At 41.0% G+C, this 19,833-nt stretch overlaps 1 protein-coding gene across 1 annotated transcript in view; it reads right to left on the bottom strand.

The window, feature by feature from the left end:
- Positions 1-19,833, bottom strand: part of TAOK3 (TAO kinase 3) — a 236,691-nt gene that overhangs the window by 54,357 nt on the left and 162,501 nt on the right. Inside the window, exon 14 of the mRNA XM_072600303.1 lies at positions 1,211-1,345. Coding sequence (XP_072456404.1) covers positions 1,211-1,345 — 135 coding nt within the window. The remainder of the gene's footprint in view (positions 1-1,210; positions 1,346-19,833) is intronic.

Below are 19,833 nucleotides of genomic sequence, written 5' to 3'. Positions count from 1 at the left end.
GCATTATCAATTTTAACAATCCCTCAAGCTTAGAATAAAATCAGGGTGGGGAATCAGGTCTTTTGGAAAGGACAAGAAAACACGGTAATTTCTGGGTCGGCCTCAGATGATGTCATCATAGGTTCTAAATCTGATAGCCAAGCAGTGGACACTAACTCTTCTTGCCCATGTGACCTCTAGCATCAATTTGGTAACAGACCTCATGTTTTATAATTCCCCCTTTTAAAGCCTAGAATCTAAAGCAGGAGATTAAACAGAGTTTCCCATGTCAAGGCTCGGATGATGTGAGTACGTGTGTGTGTGAGTGTGTGTGTGTGTGTGTGAGTGTGTGTGCGTGCGCACGCGTGGGGGGGGGGGGTGAGGGGAGGAGGCATGAAAACTAACTCTTCCAGCACACACCCCTTTTCTTACTACAAGGGCATCCAGCAATCACATTTGCAATAGTAAAAATGCTGAAGAACCCGGCCCCGTCTCTTTTCCTTGGTAACCACCCCAATCCCTCCCTACAAAGACCTTCGTGCTTTACTGGTCCCAGGAAATTGTAGAAGGGGTTAAAATGGAGAAATACAGCTGATAGCGCTGTTGCAATAAATAAATGAATGAATGAACCATAAAGAACTAGCCATCCAACCCTGGGGAGCAAGTGTCTCGTTTTCTGCAATCAGATGCATTGGCAATGGCTGATTTAAAAAAAAGAAAAAAAAATCCTATTTTACATTTAGTTCAGTGTGTTTAAAATATATATAGCCCCACACATGCACGTATACCACAGAAACACTGTACACTGCACACATGCACATCCGCCTCTAAGAAAAGCATAATTTCCCTGTTATTATTTCACTCAATGAAAAGGCAAATGGCTTTTAGAAAATCTGAAAGAATACCAACTTCACCCCAAAGGCATTTTATTCGGCACATATGGCATAGACCGACACACACACACACACACACACACACACACACACACACACACACACACACACACACACACACAAAGGTTTTTCCTCCATGTTACATACCAAGCTAAAATACAGTTGCTATGCCAACAGATCTTTTTTTTTTAATTAAAAAAAATTTATTAGCAGAAAAATTCTCCCACCCCCACCCCCAATTCTTGAGTCCTATTCCCCACCCATGAAAGAGAGAGAGAGGCTCAGGGAGAGAGAGGGGTTGAGGGATGGGGAGGATGGGCAGAGGGGTGTCTGCTTACCAAAGATGCTGATTTGATAGTGGCAAAGCGTTCTCGGTTCCGGTAGTGGAGGGCCTGACTCTGGACGGACTGGGTAGGCCGCAGTTCAGGCCTGGAATCCCTGTGGCCCACCTCATCCCTTATGAATACATGATCCTGCAGAAATGGATAAAAACAAGGAGAAAGTCCAGCTCCGCTCTTCCCTCACCGGCCGCCTCTCTCTCACCCCTCTTTCTGCACAAGCACTGCTGTTTGAAATGCATAGTTTAGCTCTCGGCTAGCCCCTGCAGCTCCCACAGTCCAAAATGAGTAAGGAGCACATCGCAGCCTTCGCTTAGAAATGTCAGCTGATCGCTAGTGGGATGCCTTCGGAATCCCTGGCAGGGCTTTTTCCCCCTTTGCCTCCAGAATTACATCAATGCCCAAGGAAGGAGGGATGGAAAAGCCAAGGCAGCGCACAGATGCCTCAAGCCCGTCTGCTTAAGGCGCTGCCACGGGAGGCTCCCTTTAAAAATGTCATGTCCATGCCTACTGGGGAGGATGCTGGCGGCTTTGAACATACAAGCGAGCCTCTGCCTCATCCCCTCGCAGGAGGCTCCTCGCAGGCGGCTTGGATCGCACACAGCTGCTGGGCTGGCATCCCCGGCCGGCCTGCCTACACCCTGCTCAGGCTGCTGCCCAGCCGCCGCTGTCTCTGGTGCTGGGAGGGCTCGGCAGGCACTGAGGAGGGATCCTGCTTTCCAGGCATGATCGGACACAGTTCTAGCACCTTCTCTCTATAGCTTCGGAAAGGAGGGGTTTTTTATATTTAAAGAGACAGATGCACAGTTGGAATGGAACGACACTCTCCCAGATTCTCCCCCACTCGGAATGGGCATGGTCACTAGAGTAAGGGAGGAGGGGGGCAGGGAGGGGGGGGTGGAACTGGAACGGAGTGTCCTCGAGCAGCATCTGATCAGAGAGGTGGGGGGAGGCTTTCTGACTGGAGCCTTGAGTAAAAAGGTAGCTGTCCCTAGAATGAATAATAATGTATCTCTTAATCACCAGGAAAATGTCTTTTGGGGGTGGGGAGAGGATGGCTTCCAAGAGTACTCTGGTAGCACAGCCATCTTTCTATGGGGCCATGGGAGGGGACAGGCAGGAAGTCTAACCTTACAAACAAGAAGATTCTATAACAGTTGAAATGCTTGCAGCCACGTGCAGCCCTGGGGGATTTTAAAATAGCACATGTTTGAGATAGGGGTGGGGGTGGGGTGGGGGGAGAAGAGAGAACGTTCTCTTACTGCCCCAGGGCTTCTGGAGAGACCATCTGGGAGAAGTTTCATTTTCTATATTTTGTCATGGCTATGTGGAGAGTTTTATTTAATTAGTTCCCTTTATCACGAGGCCAGGAATAAGATCCCATTTCTGAAGGGGTTGAGAATATCTCAAATTTAATGTTGCTTGGGTGTTTTGTAGAGTCCAAACATGGATGGGATGGATGAAAGTGAAATCTTTGAGTCCTAGGTACTGATGCAAATGTCAAGACTTCAGATTAAATCTGCATGTCCTCATTCAGCTGGATATTTTTTTTTTCAAATTTGGATCAAATTTGAATCTGTGATCCAATGGAAAACTCTCATTCCAAGCGATATGCATTTGCTGCATTAGGGTTGGTCTCATTACTGGGTGGTTATCATAGGCAATAACATTAGCTGTGAAACATTGGTTTCTTAATTGACATTTTGGAACTCTTCCACAAAACATGTCAGAGGGACAATCTAAATGGCCCCATAGGATCATCTGGGAAATCCAGACTTGGTGTCTAGCCAGACCGTGGATCCTATGTCATCATCATCATCATCGTCACCATCTTCTTCTTGTTCTACTTCTTCATAATCATCATCGTTTCCAACAAACATTTCTTAGATGCTATATTTTGGGTACTATACTAACTGCTGGGAACACAAGGTGAAGCAAAGTGGGTTGTACATTGATTACAGAAGCTGGAGAGGAAGAAGGTGGACTCTCCCACCCTCACAGTACAGCTCCTGAGAAGTTATATTCTGAAAGGTCTCAACACTTGAACTTTATTTCCCCTGATATCAAAGGTCTTTGGTAGGGAAGTAAAGAGGCTTCTATGTGCCATAAATTCAGAAGTGAAAGAGAGACCAGGTCTGGAAGCCTGTGATAGTATACATTCTGACAACTCATAAGCTTCGTGTGGGTTGGTTTTCAACATTTTAGGTGCTTTTTAGCAAAAGGAGAACCAAAAGTATGAGGCGGTGGCCAAATTTCGAAATGAAATAATTGAGGAGATGGGATTTGGGCTGGGATCTTGCAATTCAATTCAACAAGGATTTATGAAGCACTTTCTATGCTCTGTGCTAGGAGCTAGGGGCAGAAAGACAAAAAAGAAAGTCTCTGACCTTGAGTGCCTTACATTCTTCTCTGGGGAAAGGACATACACTTAGATAAGTAAATACAAAATAAATAGAAAGAGCTTATGTGGCTAGTGGCACTTCAGTTGAGACTTGAAGGGAGTTAGAGATTCCAGGAAGCAGAGGTGAGGAGGGAGAGCCTTCCAAGCATGAGTCTATGGACAGCCATATAAGAGTAAGACGGAATATTATGTATTATGTATATGATATTCCACATGTGTAATAGGGAATATTAAGGTCATGTTGACTGAGATGGTTAGACCATGAAATCACTCTGGAAGGACATGTTGGAGTCAGATTGGGAAAAGCTTTAAATGACAGACTTTATATCCCAGAAGCAAAGGGAACCATTGAAATTTCTTGATCAGGAGAATGATGGACATGGTCAGAACTGTGCTTTAGGGAGATTGTTTTTGTTAGCTGTGTGGTAGATGGATTGGAGAAGAGAGAGATGGAAGGTAGGGAAACCAAAGAAGGTATGGTACCACTTTCCAGGTGAGAGCTGATGAGGACCCATGTTAAAGTCATGGTTAGGTGAGGGAAGAAGAGACATGCCAGAGATATTGTGGGGTTAGAATCTATAAGACTTGAGAAATAGAAATGGGTGGGGGAAGTGAGAGAGAGGGAAGAATCAAGAATAATTCTGAATAAGCAAATGAGGTTGACTGAAAGGATGGTGGTGCCTTTGATGGAAATAGGGAAATTAGGAAGAGGAGTAACTTTCATGAGATTACAAGTTCTGTTTCAGACATGTTAAGATGACTATGGGATATCCAAGTGGAGGCACTTGGTGATGATCTAGAGCTCAACAGAATGATAAAGGCAGACTAGATAGAGAACCCATTGGGGCTGACATGAGATCACGAAAAGCAGGCCCAGAAGAGAAGTCTGTAGACCATCTAGTCTAACCCCATCATTTTCTAGATGAGCCATTTGAAAGTGGGAGAAGCTACAGTCTTGACCAAAGTCAAACAGGTAGAAACAGCCAGGATTTGAAACTGGGTCCTGATTCCAAATCAAGTACTCTTTTTATTAAACTACACTATCTCTTAATTCATAGATATAACCAAAGAACCAGAATCACTAGCACATTTGACATTCCAAACCAATACATAAGGCTTGTCCTTAAGTGAATGAGAAAAGTGTCCCAAAACACAGTCCTTCTGCATACTCTTAGATTTAGTCATTTATTGATTTGTCTCATCTATGAAAATAGATCCCTTTGTATCAAATTAAAAGTCACAATAGACACTAGATTTACATGTTTATTCAGGTCAAAGAAAATTGAATTTTACATAGTAAAAAAGTTAATAGACTCTAACTCACATGTCCATGTGAGGAGATAGTTTCTCTAGTCAATTAACTGTTATATGTTTTTTCAGGGAAGGGGGTGAGGAAGGCATTTCTATTTTAGAAGGCCAGTCAGAAAAAAATACAGGTTTTAAAAATATAGGTCTTATTTAAAAGTATAGGTTTTAAATATGATGCACTTATTAAAAAATAAGTACAAATGATATATTTCTTTTCCTTCTGTTAAAACAAAAATTTTCCCTCCTGTAACAATTCTTTTAGTTTCTAAGACTAACTCGTCAACTGAACTCAACAACATCTAAGAATTGATTGTAAGAGAGTATATGAGATCACAAAATGGAGAAAAATCCAGTTCAATAGAAGGACCATTTCATTTTCAGTAGGTTCTTCCAGAAGTCAGATGTTCTTTTAAACACAGGATCTCATTAAATATATGATAAGAGGAGTCCAGAATTGAACATATGGAGACCAGTGGGTTGGATTGTCTTTGGAAAGTTATAGTCCTTTTAATAATTCCAAATGCTTGTTAACTGAATATTCTTTGGGTAATGTCATATGTTGCTAATCATGAAATACTGCAATCTCTAAGGAATTAAAGTTGAGTATCACTGAAAAGGCAATGGAGAATTCATGGTGGGAATGAATAGACTGAAACACACGGCCAAGGAAGAGGTGTGCGAGAGGAACAGCCCCAAAGCTGTTGTTAGAAACATATGGTCCCAGATGGCACAGCTGTCTTTTATGTTTATGTGATCTTAGACAAGTCATTTCACCTTTCCAGGCCTCAGTTTCCTCATCTGTAAAATGGAGTACAGGCTCATGCCTGTAATCCCAGCTGAGGCTGGTTGGAACTCTACAGCTCAGGAGTTCTGAGGCAACTGAGTATCTGCACTAAATATGGCATGTCCCCCAGAGAATGGAGGACAACAGGCTGCCTAAAGAGGGACTCAGATTGGAGAGATGGTCAAAGCTTTGGTGTCAATTGCCACTGGGATCAGGCTGGTGTGTGGCTGCTGCAATCCAGCCTTTGGAAGCTGGAAGACACAGATTCAAGTCCCACTTGTGCCACACACTGAGACTTTAGACAAGTCACTTAACCTCTCAATGTTCTCGGCCACTATTCCATTGCCAAGAAGGTACCAACCTGCATCAGGAGAGGGTTGCCTCATCCTGGAGTTCCTTACACCTAGGAAATCACAGGTCCATTCGCTATCCCTTCCCTGATCTTGTTGATTATATCATTTTCATTTACAAATGTGTCCCTTTCCTACCCACAACATTCCTCATCTCCTACTTCAGCAAAGAAAGGAAGGAGGTACACTTTCTCATCTTTTCTGCAGGGTGTAGCTTAGTCATAATTTTATGGCATTCAGTTTAATTTTTTTTTAAAGTGGTGGTAGGGCACTTGTTAAATAAAATTTTCTTTTAAAAACTGGGGAGGAGGAAGGGTGAGAATTAAATAGGTCTGTTGGTACCCATCTTATCTAAAACCTTTTAATAACTGGCAGCAAGGTGGTGCAGTGGATAGAGTGCTGGGCCTGGAGTTAGGAAAACTTGAGTTCAAATTTGTCCTCATACACTTAGTAGCTGAGTGACCCTGGGCAAGTCACTTAACCCCCTTGGCCCTAGTTTCTTCATCTGTAAAATGAGCTGGAAAAGAAAATGGCAAACCATTCTAGTACCTCTGCCAAGAAAACCCCAAATGAGGCCATGAAGGGTTGGACACAACTAAACAGCAATAAAAATCAATAAGGATGTACAGTGCTGAAAAATATTTAGACTACATTTAGGTAGATGTAGTAGGCTTGATGGTTTAGGAAGGTCATTGTTCATTCCACCTTCTTTGAAGTAGAGCTCATGATATAAAAAAAAGCCACATCCATTTTGACCAGTTCAATTTTCATCAATGTGTACATGACCTTCAAAGGTACAGATCATAAGCCATCCATGCCCTGACATGCAGTGCATGCCTTATCTGTGTCTTCCTACAGATCTTCCCCAAGGGGTATACCTAGTTTGTTATCGACCACCCCAGAGAACAGTAGATGACATGAGCTGGTCCTTTGCTCTGGCTAACAGCTGGAAGGGACCTTACAGATCATTTCATCTAACTCCTTCATTTTACAGATTGAGGAAATGGAGGACTCACTTACTGATCTAAATCCCTTGCTGCTTTTCAAAGTTCAATGGAGTTCTTGCTTTGTGGCTAACTATGGACTAGTGATAAAGACAAAGTGGTAAGATAAAGAAAAGTCCAGAATCACAAAATAATCGATTTCAAAAGAATGAGTCCATAAGTCCCATGAATCACCAGAGGGAACAGATCAAAACTAAAATATTTCACTGTATACTACATATGTTGTAACCAAGTTGAAAGCTAAGACTTGACTTCCTGGTGACTTTGATACACTATTAACCAGGTAGAAACAAAATAGCATCTAAAAATGTCCTATGCTCCACAAAAGGTCCTGACAAAGTCTTTGCTTACTTATCAAATGTACAGAGTTCTTCCATTTTTAACAAAAATCCAAGGCCCCTCTTGCTGGAAAATTGACTCAATGAGTTATTCAAAATCTTGAGTAAAGAGTGATGAACTTCAGGTGATATACAGAAATACATGTAATGTCCTTTATTGTTATACCCTAGAAGGAGGGGTGCTAGGAGATAGAGCACATAAAGCATTGGATTTGGACTCAGGAAGACCTGAGTTCAAATCCTGCTTGAGATAGGGTTACCCTCATGGTCAGAGGGATGTTGATTTAGGAAAGGAGTCTTAAATGGCACAACCAGTCAGATAGGAAGAGAACCATGAGAAAGCAACGTATCCAGGAAGGTTTGGCTCGGCTCCTATTTTGACTGTCTTTTCTTTGTCCCACTTGAACACTCCCAGCCTTGGTTTTCTGCTGTGCACAGTGAAGGAGTTGGACTCAATTACCTGTCTCTGAGATCCCTTCCAGCTGCATATACAAGATATGCTCAGAACAGATCCAGGGTAACCTTGGAGGGGGGAATCAGAAAGCCTTCCTGAAGAAACTGATCTGAGTCCTGAAGGAAGCCAAGGGTTCCAAGTAGCAGAGGTGAGGAGGGAACATGTTCTAGGCCCAGGGGACAGCCACTGCAGAGGCAGAATGATGGGAGGTGGACTGTCATGTGTGAGAAATGGCAAATAGGCCAGTGTGACTGGACTATAGAACATATGGAAGGAAGTGATGAATAAGAAGACTAGAATGATTGAATGATAATGGAGAGACCAGCTAATACTAAAGAGGGATGAAGAATCTTGACAGTTGCAACATCCTATGGAAATCATTACATTTCTGTAAGAGAAACTGCTCTAACATGAAGATTACCAGCCATTATACAAGATTAATTAATAAGTGAACTTAGCTATACACTGCCAAAAAAATAACTGAATTGAATATTCTTTGCCAGTGGCTTAGGAGAAGCAACATCAAGGCTAATCAATAGAGAATGAGTGTAGAGGTCATGCAATGAAAGTGGAAAACAGCTGGTAGAGAACTCGTGAGCGCCAGTGGCATCCACATGACGTCCATAAGAGAACTAAAGGAAGTCCACCAGTGGAGGACTTATAAGGAACATGGTCCAGTGGTACCACATAGGCAGGCATGGATGAGAATATTAACATTGATGAGCTCATGGTGCCATTGAGCAATTGGCATATATATATATATATATATATATATATGCATATAGCCAAACTTGCCCCAAAGAACCAGAATCAAGAAGAATCAGGAGATACATGAAGATGATAATAATGTAAAGAAAAGAAACACTGGCCATGAAGACAAATGCTAGTATCTCTAACGACCAATTAGAGTCCTGGGGCAGATAGGAGTAAATCTCTCTCTCTCTCTCCTTTTGGAAGATGGGTTTTGGGTGCGGGATGGGAGGGATCATGAGTGAGAAATGTCACATACACTGACAGATGTAGTCACGATGTCCGTTGTATTTGTTTAACCATTTTTCCTTTGTAACAAAGATAGGCTTATTTTTGGGTGGTTGTGGGTATATTTGGACATAACTGTGATGTAAAAGCAAAAGGCAGCAATAAAACTAAAAAAAAAAAAAGAGTCAAAGCATCCCCATTCAGCAAAAATGATTTTTATTGAAGCAGTGAAATTAAACTAGAACATCTTATCCCCTCAGGAACAATTCCTTTTTTCTCCCCATGGAAATGCTGAAAAATCTTTTTAAAAAAAAATTATTTGTTTGTTTTTTAAAGAAAATGTCATGACAGGGTCATCATTGTAGCATAGATTTAGATCTGGAAGAGCTGACTCCTTCCAGGTCATCTACTCTATCTAAACCCCTCATTTCGTAGATGAGGAACCTGAGGTCTTGAAGAGGGTCACATAGGCAGTAAGAGGATTTGAACCTAGGACTTTGGGCTCCAGACCCAACACTTGCTCCATTCATCACACTGCAGGAGTCAAGCAAAAATATTGTTTGTTACTTCAAATATCTGTTCAAGGAAGTTATGCCTAAATATTTCCTAAAGAAAGAGTACAGAGATGGGCTTCTCCAGAATACTGTCATTGATAAAAGGTCAATTTTTTTAATACAGTACAATTTTAGATTATTCACTAAAGGCACTATAGTGTAGATAATTGATTTTTGACTGAAAGAAGAACAATAAACGATTCACATTTCTGTACTGTGTCAAGGTATCCAAATTGCCTTTCCCATTAAAACCTTGTGATGTGGGTCATAAGATCATAGGGGCACAGATTATCAATGTAGAGCTGAAAGAGACCTTGGAGGTCATTTAATCTGATCTCCTCATTTTAACAATGACAAAACTGAGACCCAGAGAAGTTAAATTAGTTGCCCAAGATCACATAGCTAGTGAGTGTCTAACATAGGATTTGAACCTCAGGTTGTCCTGGCTCCAAGCCCAACACCAACAGGAAATTTGATTATTGCTGTGCCCATTTGCTTTAGGTTCTGAATCATTATATCCTGAGGCTAATATTGAAATTCATCTGCATTCTCTTTATATACACTCATTTGATATTAGTGGGACGATGGTACAGAATCATGCTAGCAAAGACATAACTATGGGGGCTCAAGGCTTACCATTTGAATAAGCCTTGGGTACATATTGTTGATAGGTGGATGGCCACAGAGGCCTACCAGGCTCTTATTTTATAGGACAATCCTGTCTCATGATAAGAAAAACAAAATGGTAAGGCTGGCCTAAGGGGAAATAGAAGAGCCTGAAGTTTCTTTTGTTAGATTAGATGCGTTCCAGTCTAATCACCATGCTTACAAGGTAGGGTCTGGGAAGGACTGAGAGGAGACAAGGGTTGAAGGGGAAGGAGAAATCTGAAGTCTGGATGCAAAAAAGAATTTTTTTAAAAGGGCCTTTGTAAAAGCATAAATGTCCTGCCAAAATGGGGGCAACATGAACTCTTTAGCTATAGGTGGCCCCTCAAAGTAGATTGGTTGCCCATTAGACTCTACCACACTTCAGGGCTGACAGTATAAGGCCAGATACCCCAATGAGAAGGAAATTCTCTACATTTATCTTTCTATTATTTTTATTCTTAAATTTCAATGGATTTCTGAAATGTAATGGTTGATACATTTGTCTCACATGTGAAAGGTCCCTGGTTCAACTATAGATGGAGTCGTTTCTGAAAAAGTCAAGCTAGGAAGGTGGTAGATATGGAAAGTGTACCATGTATGGAGTCTGAGGACCTCAGTTCAAATCCAATCTTTGATGCTTACCATTGTGATTTAGGGTAAGTAATCCACTTAGCTTCCTTGGACCTCAGTTTGCTCTTCTGTAAAATGAGATAGTTGCTAAGATCCCTGCCAACTCCAGTTCTTCAAACTTGTGACTTCACTGGTGTATCAAATCTCTCCATGGAAACTCTATCCAGCATGCCTACAATGTGGAAGATTATGCTGGAAGCCTAGTGCTCAATTAAGAGGCTACTGCAGTAGTCTAGATGAAAGGTGACGAGAGATGGTCATGTTAGGGACAATAAAAGGATAGATGCGAGAGATACTGGCGAAAGAGGGAGAATCTACAAGAACTGACTGGATATGGTAGGTGAGAGACAAGGAAAGAAAGAGTGGACTATGACACCATGGTAGAACCCTGGGTAAAAAAAACGGTGGGGGGTAGGGTGGCCTTAGCAGAAACAGACCAAAACTCACTCTCTCTCTCTCTCTGTATATCTATCTATTTATCTATATATGTACACACACACACACACACACACAGAGGAGGAGAGGGTTATTTATATAGGGAAGATAATGAATTAGGTTTTGGATACAATGAGTTTGAGATACCTATCCAGGAGGAAATGCCAATGTCTAATAAGTGTTTGGTGATATAGGATTGGAGTATAGGGAAACTATGAGAGTTTGATGGACAGATCAAAGAATTGGAAGCAGAAGGGACTTAAAGCACATATAGTCCAATCCCATAGTTTTACAGGAGAGGAAACTGAGGCACAGAGAAGTGGAGCGTCTCACTCAAGATGATAATAAAAAGCAGAAGGGAGATTTGAACCTAGGTCCTCAGTCCAAATCTAGCATCTCTGCATTGCTGCCTTCTCTGTGAGTCTGCACTGTGACCTTCAGCCACTGGGCTTTGCAATGATGCCTTTTAACTGTCACTTCAAAAATTGATAGCTGAACCTATGGATGCTAATGAGATTTCTCAAGAGAACACATGAAAGGAGAAGAGAAGATTCCAGTCTTTGGGGACACTCCTGGTTCAGGGGGATGTTGATTCAACAAAAGAGTCTAAGATAGAGAAGCCAGATAGGTAAGAAGAGAACCATGAGAAAATAGTGTATCTAGGAAAAGTTGACTCAGCTTTTAGATATTTTCAATACCAAGGTAAATGAGCTTTGGACTGGAAGGAAAATAAAAAATGGCCAATAAAGAGTCGATACTAAAGGTAGGTATTGAGACAGTAAGTAAGCACCCAGCTATCCTAAATGAAAGTCACTAAGGCACCGAAAAGATTGGAATCTTGAGTGATATTTGAAAGATGGTGGAACATGATGAAAGGAATGGAGAAGGGCAAATGTCTGGATTTAAAAAGAAAGGGAGGAGAATGGAAGACAGATTCTTAAAGGACTGGTTACAAGCATCTAGAAAAGGAAATGATGATTGCAGAGTCAGGATGGCTACATGAAGAGCAGGTCATGTCAGAAGGAGCTCTTTTCCTTTTTTTAATCATATTGCTAGATGGGTATTTCAAGGGGATGGAGAGCGATAGTTTCCCTAGGCTGAAGTCAAGCATTTGACAAATTCTCTCATGCTAGTTTTGTCAAAGTGGGTTAGTTGAAAGTACAGGTAGGTTGTTCCATAACTGGTTTAAAGGCCAGACCCAAAGAGTTGTGATTAATCTAATGGCTCTACATCAGTTTGGAAGGAGGTCTCCACTGGGATGCTCCAGGTTAGTCTTGTACTGTTTTAACATTTTCATAAATGATTTGGATAAAAGCACAGATGGTATGCTTATCAGAACTAAAGATGGCATAAGCTAGGAGGAAGAGCTAACACACTGGATGAAAGTCAGGGTCTGGAAAGGTGCTAATAGATTGGAAAACTGGATCAAATCTAATGTGACGAAACTGCATAGGGCTAAATATTAAGTCTTCCACTAGGATTCAAAAAATCAATTTCAAATGTATAAGGTGAAGGAGACATAAGTAGGAGCTGTGATTACTATTTTAGATTCACAAAGCCTTTCATCTAAAAAAAAATGGGTGTTTTGGTAGAATATGAATCCAAAATGTGAATATGGAAATCCCAACAGCTCACGTGATCTTAGGCTGCATTAACAGAGGGACTGAATCCAGAAATGTGTAGAAGATGGCCCTGATCTACTCTGTTCTAGACAGACCACATCTGGGCTACTGTGTTCAGTTCTGAGCATCATATTTTAGCAAGGATATGAATTAGGCAGAGGGCATTCATAGGAGGATAAATTGGATGGTCAGAGGCCTTGAATTCATGCTACATAAAGACCAGTTCTAAAAAAAAATGACATGTTCATCTATTTAGCTTGGAGAAGAGTAGACATGGTTGTGGTGTGGAGTGAGCATAATAGCTATTCTCAAGTATCTGAAGGATTATTTTGTGGAAGAAGGATGAATCTTGTTCCTCTTGTCCTCAAGTGACAAAATTAGGAGCACGGGCAGAAGTCCAACAATTATGCTTGATTTCAGGACAAACTTCTAATCAAGTAGAACTGTCCAAATAGGATGGGCTACTTTAGGGAGTAATGGATTCTCTCTAACTGCAAGTCCTCCAGAAGGAGCCAGATGATCAATTGTCATGGATTTTGTAGAAGGGATTCCTCTCCCAGGTAAGGGCTCAAAGGTCTGTGAGGCTTCTTTCAGTTCTCAAGATTCTAGGATTCTCGTATCTGCCAAGTCCCACCTTATTCAATGTTCCAGTATAACCACTTTATCTCCACAGTTTAAGAGCCCAGAAATAGTGGCCTTGAAGGTTAGAATCAATCTGTAACTTTCTCCTATGTCAGGGGAAGCCTCATGTGGCCTCAAAGCTGCAGGTTCCCCACCCCTGTCATCTTTGGCAATCCAATTCATTATATTAAGTATCTGCTCTGTGTAGAACACTGGGTTAGTTCCTGAGAGAGAGATATAATACTTAGATAAATTCAAATGCGGCAGACATTTTTAAAACATAGAACATTGTACTAGGTGGCAAGGGGGATTAACTGTTTAGAAGAGACCCAGGCCCTGCACGCATGGAGCTTAGCATCTAGGAGGGAGAGATGGTATGTATACAAATAACTAAACTACCTATGATGTGAGTTGGACAGACCTAACTTAATGCACAACGGCATTTATTGGAGGGAGGACCCACACTGCGCCATATTTAAAGTAAGCGTAAATATCTTAGGAACAACCCAGAAAAGAACCTTACAGTGCTATGTGAAGTCCAGGGGTGGGGTGAGGTTGTTGTTGACCAGAGGGAAGTGAGAGGGCTTCATGGAGAAGGGAGCATCTGAACTGGGCTTTGTCCAGGGTCCGTAGATTTCACAGTGTCCGTGAACTTAGAATGGGGGGAAAGATCACGTTTTTAATTTTTATTAATCTCTAAATGAAACTGAACATTTCCTTCAATAATTTAAAAACATTATTCTAAGAAGGTCCAGAGGTTTCTCCAGACTTCCAAAGGAGTCCACGACAAAACAAAAACCATAAAATACATTAAGAATCCCTGAGCTAAAGCATCTAATGAAGAGAAAGGAACTGTTAAGTTGTAGTCCTAGCCTTTAGCAGACTATGACTACCGGACCATGGAACCTGAGATTTGGAAATAAAGGTGCACTGACGGTTTCTGCGTAGAGGCAAGAGCATGATCACATAAGAAAGATTAGTCTGGTGTAATACGAAGGATGGACTGGAATGCGAGGAGGCAGAGGCTGAAAGACTTGTCAAGAGGCTGTGTTAAAGGAAGCAGTAATCAGGGCCTATGATGGGGGTTCTTCGGGTAGGAACTTAGACAAGGAGATTCTGCAGAAGTATGATGACCAGCACTTGGTAAATAAATTATGTGTATAAATATGTGTGAAGTTAATAATATATAAATCATGTTTTGTATATATATATGTATATATATATATAATATATGCAATGAAGAAAAAGGATCACAAGATCATAGAACTGGAAGCGATGTCAGAAGCTGTCTAGTCTAACTTTTAAAATTTACAGATGAGGAAACTGAGGCACAGGGATATTAAGCAGCTGGCTGTCATATTAGAGAGAGTTCTGGATTTGGTGTCAGGAATACCCAAGTTCAAATCCTACCTTAAACCCTTGCTTAGCTGTGTGAGCCCAGAGAAGTCACTTCATCTATTAAGATCAGTTCCCTCATCTATAAAAAGGGTGTATTAGTAGGACCTGCCCCCTGGGGTTATTGTGAGGCTCAAATGAGATACCTGATGTGAAATACTTTGCACACCTGAAAGTGCTACATAAATAAATGCTATCATAAGATGATACTGATGATGACTGCGGCTACTACCACCACCAGCACTCTTCCTCTTAAGTGACTTGCCCAAGGTCACACAGTTATAGAAGCCGGAATTTAGGAAGAATTGAGCCACAAAGGCAGCAGTAGGGGAACCTCAGTCCTCTTCGGTGTCTTTCAGGCTAGCTCCTAACAGTCATCCCAGTGGTAACTTGGGTGCTCCTGACTGAGCAATGCTTGCCTGACTTTTCAAGTCCTCCACCTGGAGGAGCTTCCTTTTGCTTAGTTCACCAGGGTGCTAGCAGGAAAGCCACAACTGAGCTTAGAGCAGTGCAGGAGATTGGATGAAGGAGGGTTTTTTTTCCTCTCTCCTTTGTGCCTGGGGGCCCAACAACATCCCCCTTCTCTCTCTTGCAAACAAACAACCTAACCAACAACAACAACTTCTGCTAATGGAACAATTAGGTGAAACAAATGCACACCAGGTCCCTTAAATTATACAATGCCTAACTGCGGTCCTGGAGGCAATCCTGGGTTCTCTTAGGATCAGTTAGCAAAAGGACTTTCTAAAAAACTATCATGATATAAATACTGACTATAATTTATGTCAGTATTTGACATATTGACAGATTGAGATTTGCAAAATGCTTTGTTTACATGTATCATCCTCATAGCAAGCCTGGGAAGCAGGTAATCCCCACTTGCAGATGAGAAAACAGGATGATAGAGTTCAAGGGACTTGTCTAGGGTCACATATCCAGTAAGTGTCTGAGGCTGGACCTGAATTCAAGTGTTCCTAGTCCCAAGTATAGGACTTTATCCACTATGCTACCTACCTACCTCAAAAAGACAAAGTCAGAGCAGGAAAAGGCCTGATGCTTGGAGTGGACGGTCCAATGACAATTGAAGTCAGAGAGGAGAGCTGAGCTGTTCACTTTTTATTTTGCTTCTGCTTTCTCTGGTTAAGAGTGACATTTGGAATGGAAGGCACAGGACAAAAATGGTCAACAGGAAGTTGATGTCATTAAGTAAGGTGATGGTAAGAGTGCACTGTTGCCCTGAAGGAATTTCAGGCACCTGGGTCCAGATGAACCACATTCCCTAGTAATGAATGAACTGGTGAAAGTGACTGGTGAGTCATTCTCATTTATGTTTGAAAGGTACTGCTGGTCTACCATGGAGAGGACTAAGACTTCAGACTCAGAGTGAGCTAGATTAGAATTCCTGCTCTGCTACTTACTACCTATGGAACCCTGGGCAAGTCTCAACCTCTCTGAGCTTCAGTAACCACTTATTAAAAACCTTACCAGCCAAATGTTCACTCATCTGTAAAACAAGGGTATTGGCCTAGAAGACCTTTAAGGTTTCTTCCAGCTCTATACTGTTGATCGTATACTTGGGGAAGGGCAAGTGTTGCCCAGTTCTCCAAAGAGGAAAGAGAATGGAGGCTGCAAAAAGTAAGCAAGTAAACTTGACTGATTCCTGCTAAAATTCTAGAATATATCCTTTAGAGAGATAGTGAATGAACACTGAAATAAGAAGTAGTGTTGACAGAGGATCAGCATGGTTTCATCCAAACAGGTCATGCCAGACCAATGTTATTTCCTCTTTTTTCAGGGCTACTAAAGTGGTATTTCTGGAGGGGAATGTGGCTTATCAAGTTTACCTAGACTGACTTTATTTTTTAGAAGTTTTATTGTACATTTGTTTTAGTACCACAACCACTATTTTTTCTCATTTGATATCCCCACTAATTCTTCCTTTGTAACCAAGAGAAACATCTAAACAGAAACAACTGACCCAGCAACCTAATCGGACAACATAGACTACATTCTGAATCCATGGTCCCCCACACCACTTTTCTGACAAAAGAAAGCTCTCAAGGACTAAGATTGATTATTGCAATTCATTAAAATTCAACTGCCAATTAGGGTTGCTTTAATTTATGGTATTGTAGTCATTGGGGAAACGATTCTTCTGCTTAGTCTGTCCTTCAGGTTACTTATATTTTTAGCAAAGCAATTTGATAACTCTCATCCTATTTTTGTGAAAAAGATGGAGCGATGTAGGGCAAGTGATAGTATAATTAGATTTAGAACTGGCTGAATGGTTGGATCCATAGAGTAGTTATTTATGGTTCCATGAAAACATGGTAAAAGGTCTCCGGTGGAGTGTCCCAGGGTTGAACTTGGTCCTGTGTTATTTATTTAACATTTAAAACAAACATACATGGTATACTTTCACATTTTCAGACAATGCTCAAATGTTTTCAGAGCTAACATACTGAATGACAAAGTCAAGATCCAGGAGGATCATTAGACTTGAATATTGGACTGAATGTAAAAAAGATGAAATTCAATAGAGATAGATATAAAATGTTACATTTGGGTACACAACAATCACACAATCACAAACAAGCAAAGAGGAAAGAGGTATGGCTGGATAACAACTTATGTGAAAAATAAGGGAAAGGTTTGGTGGGCCATAAATTCAATGCAATCAAACAGTGAGGTACGGTAATGATTATTTTGCATTGTTCTGTGAAGTGACACTGCTGCCAATCTGCCATACTTCTCCAAAAAAACTTGAGCAGCATTAAGAGGGGCAGAGCTTCTAGGAATAGGAAGAGATAGTTTTACTGTATTCTGCCCTGGTTAAACCATATCTAGAGCATGGTATTTGTGCTTTAAGAAATGTATGACCTATTGAGTATCCACATGGGGGCAACCAGGATGGTGAAGGATCATGAGTTCATATCCCATTTAGATCAGTTGAAAGAAATGGGAATGTTTTGTCAAAGGAAGACTTTAGGGTGGGTAGAGGCCATGATAGCTCTGCTCAAGTATTTTGAATGGCTGTCTTGTGGAGAAGGCACTAAACTTGCTTTGTAGCTTTGTTTAATCGCGGGAACAGAAAAAAAACGAGAGTAACAAGTTGAAGCTGCAAAGAAGATAATTTAGGCTTGATTTAAGGAAAATTTTGTAACAGTAAGAGATTTCCCTAAGTGGAATGGACATGCCTTTGGATGCAGTGGGCTCTCCCTCCCTGGGGATCGTTAAGCCAAAGTTAGATGACTGTTTTTTGGTGGTGTTGTAGAAGGGACTAGTTTTTGGGTAAGAATTGGATTAAATAGCAGCATCTAATTTCTCTTCCATCTCTAAAATTCTGTGATTTAAGCTCTATTTAAATTCACTGTCCATTAGTAGGGCCTTTCCAAGATAATATGTTTTCTGATGAACTAAGTCATTGGAATGCCCATCCAACAAGATGTCACTTTCTGTGCAGGATGGATGCTTACCCATTTTTTTTCTTTGTGTTAAGCTCATTCTTTTGAGTAGCTAGGAACCTCATTGACAAGGCTCTGTAGTATTCTCCAGCTTGAAGAAATTAGCAGATTATTGACAAGCAAGAACAGATAGAAGACCCTACCATCTAAAGGGAATCTCTTCAAGTTCAACTCTGCTGAGCCTCTTTCATGACAGTAATGAATACCATAACTCATTTTATATTCTTCCCCATTAGAGGGGATGTCCCTGAGGGCATGGACTATAAATTGCCTTTCTTTGTAGCATCAGGGCTTGGCACAGTGCCTGGTACATAGTAGGCAGTTAATAAATACTTGTGAGTTGACTGATAATCAAAAGATTGTTGAATACATTTAAATCTATGGTTGCATCTACCAAGGAATCTTATAACATTTTAACATATGTATAAGGAACATATCGATACTGGGGCCTTTAAAATTGTCTTAAGAATTTTTTTGGGGGGTGATCAATAAACAAACAAGAAGGTCCATGTGTTTTCTGTACTTTTTAATCAGCTGTGTGACTATGAAGATGTGGCTTACTGTAGAAAATAGGTTGTGAAAACCTGCTTGTTCTCTTATCATATTTTCATCAAGGATGCCTTTGATACATGTGTAAATCATTCTCATATTTTATAGTGATGAGAAAGTAGGCATATGGATTGGTAGTCAATTCCTTCTTCACTTGACTGTGTGTCAACTTAGATACCTTGAAAACTGATCCCTGAGTGTCTTCAAAATCACGTCACCTCTAGCAGATTCCTTTTGGGTATACTTGTATGATTCAGACATATGTATGGGTGACATCTCGTTGGGGAGGAGCCCTTTATGACTCTGTCGTCTACAGAATAAAATCTTTTGTTTTTTAACCAACAAAAAATAAAACTTGGGTTGCCTTTGGCCAGGATCTCCCTCTGCTTGGCTAGAACATAAAGTGTTTCCTGGTTGACAGTTTCTGGTTCTATTGGCTTCCTCATTTTCACAAGTAAGTGCTTTATATTAGTTAAACTTTTAAAAGAAATTATGATCGTCAGAGTTACTAGCTTTACTTTTACCTGTTTACCATTTTCCCTTTCTTTTCTTCTTTCTAAACTCCCTTGGCAATCTTGTTATTTCCACTGGGTTTAGCTATCATCTCTATGTGGGTGACTTGCAGACTATCCAGGCCTAGTTTCTCTCCTAAACTGCAGTCTCACATTTTCAAGGAGTGATCCTATGGACCCCTCACAGTCAACATGCCCAAAACAAAACTCATCATCTTTCCCTCTTCCAAACTTCCCCTTTTCTATCTAGAACAGCAGTATCTTCTCAGTCACCCAGTCTTGCCACCTTGGAGCCACCAGCAGCTCCACATTCTGACTCATCCCACGCAACTGCTAATTCTTGTAGGCTCTATCTCCACAAAAACTCTCACATCTGTCTCGTTCCTTCCACTTGTAAGGGCCACTACCCTAATTTGAGTCCATATCCTTTCTTGGCTAGATTATTGCAATAGCATCCTAACTGGTTTCCCTAATTCCTCAAGAGTAAGTGCCCTCCCAAATTACAACTGGACTTACTTAAATAAGAACACATTGTTTGCCCTGATAGAAGGAAGTAAGTTCCTTGAGAGAACTATT

This window comes from Notamacropus eugenii, chromosome 4 (genome assembly GCF_028372415.1).
Source record: "Notamacropus eugenii isolate mMacEug1 chromosome 4, mMacEug1.pri_v2, whole genome shotgun sequence".
NCBI lineage: Eukaryota > Metazoa > Chordata > Mammalia > Diprotodontia > Macropodidae > Notamacropus > Notamacropus eugenii.
The sequence above is the reverse complement of the archived record's forward strand: the minus strand, read 5'-3'. Positions and strand labels throughout refer to the sequence as shown.